General features: G+C 31.5%; 1 protein-coding gene across 1 annotated transcript; it reads right to left on the bottom strand.

Annotated features, from left to right (window-relative positions):
• Positions 1-4,012: 4,012 nt before the first annotated feature.
• On the bottom strand, positions 4,013-7,192 carry LOC133309905 (uncharacterized). The gene is made up of 3 exons (XM_061510770.1): positions 6,386-7,192; positions 6,072-6,228; positions 4,013-4,476 (listed from the first exon to the last, which is right to left on the bottom strand). The coding sequence occupies exons 1-3, from the start codon at positions 7,190-7,192 to the stop codon at positions 4,013-4,015; spliced, it is 1,428 nt and encodes a 475-aa protein (XP_061366754.1).
• Between the last annotated feature and the right edge of the window lie 4,007 nt (positions 7,193-11,199).

Below are 11,199 nucleotides of genomic sequence, written 5' to 3'. Positions count from 1 at the left end.
TCTATTAACCAGTAAAATATCTATTAACAAGAGGCAGAGTTCCCGGCAGATATTAAAAGACCAAAATTGAAATTATATATATATATATATATATATATAGAGAGAGAGAAAGAGAGAAAGAAAAATGTTTTTTTGTTATCTGCATTTATTTTCAAAACGACGTTGTTTTGGTATTGAAATCTTACAAAATTATAAATATAAAGACTATTATAACCCTGAAATAAATTAAAATTATAAAAATAACATGATTTTCACCCAAAACGACGTCGTATTGAAGTTATCTGCAGTGACTGCAGAAAAAACGAACATATATATCTATATATGAAAAAATATTTCTACAGTCACTTTAGATAAGAAACACCCGTCATTACGTAGTTTTTGGCGTAGCTGTAGATAACTTATCTAAAGTGGCTGTAGAAATATTTATATATATATATATATATATATATATATATATATATATATATATATATATATATGTAGGGCTTCTCGTTTCTCAAGCCCGGAGATAACTTTATCTCCGGCTATTAAATCATAACCGTATATAACTTATATTTCGAGGTGGCCAAAGATAAACTTATCTCAAGTTGCCGAAAAAATATTTTTCCCATATATATATATATATATATATATATATATATATATATATATATATGGGCTTATCGTTTCTCGAGTTGCTTGAGATAATATTATCTCTAGCTACTAAATCATAATCGTACAAAGATGGATCAATGGTAATAAAAGAAGAAAAAAGAAAAATGGAATCATAACCATTCAAAGGTGAATCAAATTGATATAAGGAAATAAATAAATAAAACGACGTAGTTTTGGAATAGCCGAAAATAAACTTATCTCAAACTGTTTGAGAAATATTTATATATATATATATATATATATATATATATATATATATGGTCTATAACTATAATATCTACTACTGTTCTCAAAAACTGTATATAACTATATTTTAGATAATGAGTATTATGACTATCTAAAAAAGTCCACAAATGTGAATAATAATCTAGAATGCATTTCTATTCTAAAGAAAAATTCTGTCGTGATAAAGGTCTAAAAGATATATTTGAATTGGGAAATACTTGTAAATTAACATTACCGAAGTTCAAATTATTTTCAATTGCAGATTTCTCATATAAGTTGATGTTAGACTTTTTTTTTTAGGATAAGATCCTCCTTTTAAATCTGATATGATGATTGCCCAGAATATGTATCCAGCTCAGAAAAGAAAGAATTCTTTAGGGGTGTTTGGTACAGGAGAAATTTTTATTTGTCCGGCAATCTCAATTTTCAAAAATATAATTTTTACCTTCAGTTTACGATAATATCTGAAAATTTAAAATTTTAAAAATTTCAGTTTCCCGAGAATTTGGAAAAAATCCGTGTACCAAACGGCCTTTAATATTTTTAAAATTCGTGTTTCAAGTCCATAGTCTTAAGATTGAGTCTATATATAAATAGATGTGATGACCATTTGTAAAGATCATCCAGTGGATCAGTAAGTGACCATTAGCCTAGAAGGATTTAAAATGGGTATATATATGAGGAAGGCTAATGTTCACTCATTAAAATATGGGACAATTTTACAAGCACCTGGTGCATTGTACAGTTTCACTTCAAAGTTAGTTTGAAGATTTACATTTAACTTCTCTACCAAATATTACTGTTTAACAAGTTGAATTTCTCCTAAATTCTTTAAATCTTTCACGTAAAAATCATGTTTTTACTTCACTAAAAAATAAACGATGAGTTTGGAGGCAGCAGCAGCAATTAACTCGCAATTCATAACCCATTCCAATGGGAATACCAAGGGAAAAAAAAGACACCAGGACATGGTGCCACCAACTGTCATGTGCAATTTAGCAATTGTTGGGAATATGACCCTAGAATAAAACAGAGTTGCCCATAGTCCCATACTTTTCTCCAATCATTTGAATTTTTAAAAAATAAGAGACTTGTATGGGGGGAACCGTTAAATGCTATATCATACTTGGACTTGATAGAGTTCTCGGTTAGGACGCGTGTCCCTGTGCTCCAACCACAATATGGGAAAATGACTCTGATACACTCGAATCAAAAAAAGAATTAACCATCCCGAACCCATAACAATGTTTTGAAACCGACCAGCCATTGAATTATTGATAATACGTAACAATTAAATATATATTTTTAATTTTGTATAATATATAAAAATAATAAATTAAGATACTGATATAGTAATGTATATATTTCTAGGGGACGAATCCGTTTACAAAATTTTTTTAAATTTTTTTACAAATTACACTAGTGTTCTCCCGAGAGAACATAGTGTAGTTTGTAAACAAAATTTTTTGTAAATATAACATGCCTCATATTTCTAATTAAATAATATGATAATATACTGAAATTCAACAAGAAACATATTATTTATAAACTTATAATTTTAAAATTTATATTTTAAATAAGTTTGAAGAAGATATAATGTTTAAAATGAAATCGTTTATTCCTTAGGAAAAAAACAACTTAAAATAGCATTATATAAATCATTTTTTCCTTTTTAAAAAAAAATCTAAACTACTTTTTGTACATAACATAGTGTGAAATAACTTTTAAAATTTTTAATCTTAATATATTAATAATAATAATTGACATTATAAATTTTTAAAAATGGTAAATATATATATATATATATATATATATATATATATATATATATATAACATTTTCATTATAATAATTTACAAAAATATTGCTTATTTAACAAGTCTATGTATATATAGCAAAGGGTATAAATTTTGTTTCATTTTAATTGCTGGTTTTATTTAATTTAAAATCCCCTTTTTTGCCAGGAAAATAAAGGAGATTCAGATCCTTCATCCTTCTTAGTTGTTATGTGCAATGGGATGGTTTTTCTTTTCTTTTCTTTTAAACAGGACTACAGGAGCATATACGTACGTCGGGAAATCCGAACCACTAAACTAGGGCGAAGAAAAGAAAATTCATTACTTTTAATACGACGAGCACCTCGAGAATTTAATCATGAAAGATAGGATTTATATATAGGTAGTCAAAACCATTTTTGTCAAAAATTAGCGTATTTTTACATTTTTATTAGAGTGGTGCGTGTTAAACGTAAGTAAAAATGGTCCTGATTAAAACGCCATATAAAAACGTAAAAATGGCAAAAACTTATATTTTTACCATTTTGACAGTTTTTACTTAAAACGAATTTAAAAAAAAAAAAGATTTACAAAAAAAGAAATTAAAAAAAATCCAATTTTCGCTTTCCTCAAATTATATGCACATATCTTCATATCTTTTTGTTTGGATATATGTCTTTTATAATTATGTTTTATAAAACTGTAATTCTATTATAAGTTATGCTATGAGAATTGTTTTGTGTTTTTAAATCATTGTGTGCATTGAAAGAAGTGAAATTATATCCTGATGAGCGATGATCCAAATTTGCAGAGTGTATGAAGCAGTTGGAACATACTAGTTATCCATTAGTTGTTGTTAGTTATCACTGTTTATAATTTTGATATTTGATTATCAAAAATAGTTTTCCTTTTTAGATAGATAAGTGGCTCAACACACATCTTTATTATGAGATATTTTTTTACATGTATATATATAATTTTATATCTTGATCTTAACTAGTATAATGTAGAAACACTTTATCGTTTTTACGTTTTATGTTTCTACCACCCTTACTATTTCTACCTAGAAACTCAGTTTGACAACGTTGTTCACGACTCAAAACATTTGACAATAATTACTGACACTCATTAATGATAGCTAAACCACGTACGGACGTTAAAAACAATTGCATAGTACTAACTTGTCACAGCATATTTATAAGGTTTATATGAAATTCCTTTCGTACACATATATTAAAAGATATATTTATCGGTTCAGTAGGTAAAAGATAAAGCGAGGGGAAAAAAAAAATATAATTGACGATGGGATGGATCGTAAGTCATAAACCAAACCATTGGGGGCGTACGTGACCGTTAAATCAAATGTCCTCGTATGTCTTTCCACCTTCAATGAGGATAGCCTTCATCTTGTTAACAAGCTCTTGCATCTGTTCCCTGGAGTGCAATGGCGCTGGATACACGCACACACAATCTAGCCTTCCATCTCTTATGGTGTCGAAAATGGCGATAGATGGGCCCATACCATGAGCCGAAGCACACCCAACGTAGTCCTCTAACCCGATCTCTCGTTGCATCTCGCCGTCGTTGTCGATCACCGTGTCCTCGAACACCGACATTATGGACGTTCTTAACGAGGATGATTGAGTCAAAGCTGGATTATCTATGGCCTTGCACATGAGAAAGTTCATGTCAGCCATGTCTGAAAAGTGCTTGTTGTTGTTCTTTGAGTTTGCAAAAGTTCCATAAATCCTCTTCGCTAGCTCCCAAAGACTTTCTCCTCCTTTGATCTCGTGGTTGTTGAGAATGGCAGAGTGATAAAACCCTAAACATTCAAAAGTTTTTTTTTCTGTCAATGAAATTATGAAATAATATTACCAAAGAAATATTAATTGAATGCATTATAAAATGCCTGTATGATCAGTTTTGTTCTGTCGTTTTCTGTTTTTCCTTTTTCTTTTCTTGACTGTTAGTTTTGATTGAATTTAAATTCTTTCACTTTCTTTGCTTTCTTTTCTTTTTTACCGAGTTGGATATATAAATAATATAATCTAATAATATATTCATATACAAGCACAATTATTTGGGTTCGTATGGGCTGAAGCCCAATAACTTACATTATATCTAGAATTTTCTCCGTTAGAAAAAACATTATTGAATATTCCAAATTTAATGTATCTTAGTGTAATACTTATCTCTCAAAATCATTACCTTCCTCACTATTTACCTTTTGAGGTGAATCGACCCCTAATATTTTGATAAGCTTCATAGCCAGTTATACATGAGATCCTTAATCGAAGTTTAATTACATTAAAGCATTTTACCCCTTCCTAAAATGTATATGCTGGGAATTGAACTCAATTTCTCTCCGAAAGCACGTAAAGTTTTTAATGCAGCATTTATAATTATGCATGATGTCAATTTCATTGTGACCAACTGGCAGGTCCTTTCTCTCGGTCAAGGATAGACAGGCATTGATAGTTTGATCCTGGTACAGGGATCAAATGATATTTATACATTATTCTTAGATCATTTTTTTAATAATATAATAAAAAGCACAGCACACATTTCAACATAATTTTTTTATTTTTTTTCTAAATAAAAAGGTACACAAAAATAATGTAATAATGTAGCATACAAAAAAACATAAAAAAGCATGTATATTATAAACATACATAAAGTTGATGCTAGGGGTATAAATGGGTTAGGCCGGCCTATAGGGGTCTACGACCTAGTCTATATTAGGTTAGATTTGGCCTATTATAAATAGTAAAATAGAATAGACCTAAGCTTTTAAGAAAATTTATTTAGAAAACAGATCATAGACTTTTTTTGTATATGTCGAGCCTATAAGCCTACATGTCAGCCTATATCATATGTAGAGGTGACAAAATGGGCTCAGCTCGCTGGGCCGGCCTGTCCCGCCAAATGGGACGGGGCAAGCTGAGTTTTTCAAACCCTCTGCCGACCAAGTCCGCCGGCCCGCCTTGGTTGATTTATTTTATTTTATTTTTAATTTTTAGTGTAAAATTTCACGGGCTTGGCGGGAAGCCCTCCCCGCCCGCCCAAACGGGACGGGGCAGACTGAGATTTCTAGCCCACCTTCAAAGGTGGGGCGGGCAACCCGTTTTGCCACCTCCAATCATATTATTTATTTTAAATAAAATAAATAAAATAATTATTTTAATAATTTTGAATAATAAAATAATATTATTTTAGTTATTCTTTTAATTGTTGAATGTTTAATAGTTTAAACAGGCTAACAGGCCTAGGATAAGACTTTTATTTTTTAAATATAAGTCAGGCCAGACTTATAATTTAGAGCTACACAGTGTAACAAGCTAGGCCATACATAATATTTTTTATACAAGCAATTTTAGTCAAAGCCTAATCTATTTACGCCCTAGTTGACTCACTTACCAAAATTTTGAATCGAGAGAGGTGGTTCGAGACTGGATCGGCAATCAGTGAGAGTAATAATCCCGTACTTCTTGGAACTATTCTTGGAGCTATATATAGCCATCAATCCCGCAGCAGTCAATGCTCCACATAGTTTAATCAAGCTCTGCTTGCAACCCTAAAAAATTTAGCATAAATAAATAATTAACCAAGGAGCTAGCTAGGGCATCTTCAAATAGCATAGTACCCTCAAGTTTGAGATCTAAACCTCCACATACATAATTAAAAAAAAAAAGAAGAAGAAAAACTGTTATATAAGTATATAACAGGCTTACAGCTAAAACCCTCTTGGTGTCATTGTGGTTGAGTTGCAGTCTCACAATTTGAGAAAACCTTGCGTTTTTTGTGTCATGAAATTTCAAATTAGTTAGCCTAAGAGAGTTCACAGAGTAACTAAGCACGTTGATTCCACGTGCCCATATGGCTTTCTTGGCCTTCCCACCTGGGATAAGATCCTCTATGGCCAAACCAACCTCTCCCTTATTCCAATCTTCACTACTATTAATCTCTGTCCTTGCAATATTCCCCTCTTCCTCGTTCATCATCAGCACGAGCAGCTCCCTCAAAAGCGACACCGCCGTTGTTCTGTCACACGCGGCGACATGAAGCCGCATCACCATTACCCACGTTGCTGCGTCAGGCATCGCGTAAATGCTTGCCACGAACATGTCAGAGCCACTACTGCTGCTGGTAGTGTGTGATGCACGGCTAGGATCATGCCAGGTGTTCTGGTTCAGCTCGTGTTCTAGGATTTGTTGAAAGGGAGAAACGGTGTCGTTTCCGTTTCTTCCGAGGATCTTGGAACTTGTGGATATGTTGTGAGATTGGATCTTGACGAAGGGAGTGGGAGAGGTAACGAAGGAGAATGTCCCCTCCTTAGAATGGAGCTTCGACTTGAGGATAGGATGGGAATTTTGTAATATTTGGAGTGCATTTTGGAGACGGGAAATATCAGGGGCTTTTGATGTTAGCAATGCCAGAACCGCGGTGCCGGTTCCGCCGCGAACCGCTCTGCACCAGCTGCACTCTGTGCCACCAACGGTTCGACCTTTTGGCTCAACCTTGTGAACAGACATAGCCATTCTCTGATTTGTTGTAAAATGACACCTGTGGAGAAGGGGTTCAACGTTGTCTCTGTCTTTGTGTTAAGCTTAGTAAGACAAGTATGTATTTATACATCTTTGAAGACTCTAGAGCTAAATAAATAAATAAACAAGGTTATAGGGTCGTGTTGCTATTTGGTAGAATTGTCTGGTGACTGGTATAAGTTAGAACGGTAGAAGAGCCTTTAATAACATTAACTCCACTTTTTATGTACCTCAGATCAACATATGGACAAAACGCATTTACTCCCATCTCTCAGTAAATGTATCTATCTATCAACCAATCACATGCGCACTGATGCACTTCATTTCTGATCACATTTACTTTACTCTTCTGCATCGTGGTTAACAATATTCTCATAACGCCAATAGGAATAGAACATTTGCACAAGTTTTGAATAACCTCCGTTAGCAACTTGTGAGCATTTAATTTGTTTCATGCAATAGATGAAAAAATAGATGAGATAAATTATGCAATTTGTGAATTTTTTGTGTGTTACGTGAGATAAATTATCATGAAAAATAATATTCTCTTTATTTATATGAAAATTGTTTTCTCCAACTATAGGAGATAATTATCTCATGTCACATAGACATAAAAAGACATATCTGTAATCACTACTAGAAAAGCTATTATTTTCGAAGGAATTTTTCGACGGAAAAAAATTCTGTGGAAATTACTGACGGAATTTTCGACAGAATTCAATTATCGTTGAATTTTTTTACGGAAAATAGATTCCGTCAAAAACTATCGACGAAAAATTGATTCCGTCGAAATGTTTTCGACGGAAAAAGGATTCCCTCAAATATTTTTGACGGAAAATGAATTCCGTCGAAAAAGGATGAATAAAATAAATGCAAAAGAAATTAATTTTGTGTAGTTTTTCGACGGACAAAGAATTCCGTCGCAGATTTTGGACGAAAAAATAATTCCGTCGAAGATTTTTGACGGTAAAATAATTCCGTCGAAAACGGGTTAATAAAATAAATGAAAAAGAAATTAAGTTTGTGAAGTTTTTCGACGGAAAAATAATTACGTCGAAAATGGGTGAATAAAATAAATGAAAAAGAATTTTATTTTGTGAAGTTTTTCGACGGAAAACTGATTCCGTCGAAGATTTTTGACGAAAAACAAATTACGTCGAAAACGGGTGAATAAAATAAATGTAAAGAAATTAATTTTGTCAAGTTTTTCGACGGAAAAATAATTTCGTCGAAATTTTTTGACGGAAAACTAATTCCGTCGAAAATGGGTGAATAAAATAAATGGAAAAGAAATTAATTTTGTGAAGGTTTTCAACGGAAATTGGATTCCGTCGAAAATGGATATATAAAATAAATGGAAAAGAAATTGATTTTGTGAAAGTTTTCGACGGAAAAATAATTCCATCGAAGATTTTTGACGGAAAATGAATTCCGTCGTAAACGGTTGAATAAAATAAATGGAAAAGAAGTTGACTTTGTGACGGTTTTCGACGGAACATTAATTCAGTCCAAAACGGTTGAATAAAATAAATGGAAAAAAAATTGATTTTGTGAAAGTTTTCGACGGAAAAATAATTGCATCGAAGATTTTTGACGGAAAATGAATTTCGTCGTAAACGGTTGAATAAAATAAATGGAAAAGAAATTGATTTTGTGAAGGTTTTCGACGGAAAATGAATTCCGTCGAAAACGGTTGAATAAAATAAATGGAAAAGAAATTGATTTTGTGAAAGTTTTCGACGGAAAAATAATTCCGTCGAAGATTTTGGACGAAAAATGAATTCCGTCGAAAACGGATGAATAAAATAAATGGAAAAGAATTTCATTTTGTGAAGTTTTTCGACGGAAAATTGATTCCGTCGAAGATTTTTGACGGAAAACAAATTCCGTCTAAAACGGGTGAATAAAATAAATGTAAAAGAAATTAATTTTGTCAAATTTTTTGACGGAAAAATAATTTCATCGAAGATTTTTGACGAAAAACTAATTCCGTCGAAAATGGGTGAATAAAATAAATGGAAAAGAAATTAATTTTGTGAAGGTTTTCGACGAAAAAATAATTCTGTCGAAAATTTTGGACGGAAAAATAATTCCGTCGAAAATTTTGGACGAAAAACTAATTCCGTCGAAAATGGGTGAATAAAATAAATGGAAAAGAAATTAATTTTGTGAAGGTTTTCGATGGAAAAATAATTCTGTCGAAAATTTTTGACGGAAAAATAATTCCGTCGAAAATTTTGGACGGAAAACTAATTTCGTCGAAAATGGGTGAATAAAATAAATGGAAAAGAAATTAATTTTGTGAAGGTTTTCGACGGAAATTGGATGAATAAAATAAATGGAAAAGAAATTGATTTTTTGAAGGTTTTCGACGGAAAATAATTCCGTCGAAGATTTTTGATGGAAAATGAATTCCGTCGTAAACGGTTGAATAAAATAAATGGAAAAGAAATTGATTTTGTGAAGGTTTTCCACGGAAAATTAATTCCGTCGAAAACGGTTGAATAAAATAAATGGAAAAGAAATAGATTTTGTGAAAGTTTTCGACGGAAAAATAATTCCGTCGAAGATTTTGGACGGAAAATGAATTCCGTCGAAAACGGATGAATAAAATAAATGGAAAAGAATTTCATTTTGTGAAGTTTTTCGACGGACAATTGATTCCGTCGAAGATTTTGTACGAAAAACAAATTCCGTCGAAAACGGGTGAATAAAATAAATGTAAAAGAAATTAATTTTGTCAAATTTTTTGACGGAAAAATAATTCCGTCGATGATTTTTGACGGAAAACTAATTCCGTCAAAAATGGGTGAATAAAATAAATGGAAAAGAAATTAATTTTGTGAAGGTTTTCGACGGAAAAATAATTCCGTCGAATTTTTTTGACGGAACACTAGTTCCGTCGAAAATAGGTGAATAAAATAAATGGAAAAGAAATTAATTTTGCGAATGTTTTCGACGAAAATTGGATGAATAAAATAAATGAAAAAAAAATTGATTTTGTGAAGGTTTTCGACGGAAAATGAATTCCGTTGAAAATGGATGAATAAAATAAATGGAAAAGAAATTGATTTTGTGAAAGTTTTCGACGAAAAAATAATTCCGTCGAAGATTTTTGACAGAAAATGAATTCCGTCATAAACAGTTGAATAAAATAAATGGAAAAGAAATTGATTTTGTGAAGGTTTTCGACGGAAAATTAATTCCGTCGAAAACGGTTGAATAAAATAAATGGAAAAGAAATTGATTTTGTGAAAGTTTTCGACGGAAAAATAATTCCGTCGAAGATTTTTGACGGAAAAAGAATTCCGTCGTAAACGGTTGAATAAAATAAATGGAAAAGAAATTGATTTTGTGAAGGTTTTCGACGGAAAATTAATTACGTCGAAAACGGTTGAATAAAATAAATGGAAAAGAAATTGATTTTGAGACTGTTTTCGACGGAAAATGAATTCCGTCGAAAACGGATGAATAAAATAAATCGAAAAGAATTACATTTTGTGATGTTTTTCGACGGAAAATTGATTCCGTCGAAAACGGGTGAATAAAGTAAATGTAAAAGAAATTAATTTTGTCAAGTTTTTCGACGGAAAAATAATTTCGACGAAGATTTTTGACGAAAAACTAATCCCGTCGAAAATGGGTGAATAAAATAAATGGAAAAGAAGTTGACTTTGTGACGGTTTTCGATGGAACATTAATTCCGTCCAAAACGGTTGAATAAAATAAATGGAAAAAAAATTGATTTTGTGAAAGTTTTCGACGGAAAAATAATTGCGTCGAAGATTTTTGACGGAAAATGAATTTCGTCGTAAACGGTTGAATAAAATAAATGGAAAAGAAATTGATTTTGTGAAGGTTTTCGACGGAAAATGAATTCCGTCGAAAACGGTTGAATAAAATAAATGGAAAAGAAATTGATTTTGTGAAAGTTTTCGACGGAAAAATAATTCCGTCGAAAACGGATGAATAAAATAAATGGAAAAGAATTTCATTTTGTG

Source organism: Gastrolobium bilobum, unplaced genomic scaffold (genome assembly GCF_033153095.1).
Source record: "Gastrolobium bilobum isolate Gb01-03AN ecotype WA unplaced genomic scaffold, APGP_CSIRO_Gbil_v1 utg6679, whole genome shotgun sequence".
Taxonomy (NCBI): domain Eukaryota; kingdom Viridiplantae; phylum Streptophyta; class Magnoliopsida; order Fabales; family Fabaceae; genus Gastrolobium; species Gastrolobium bilobum.
Note: the sequence above shows the minus strand (reverse complement) of the source record. Positions and strands in the feature narration are given on the sequence as shown.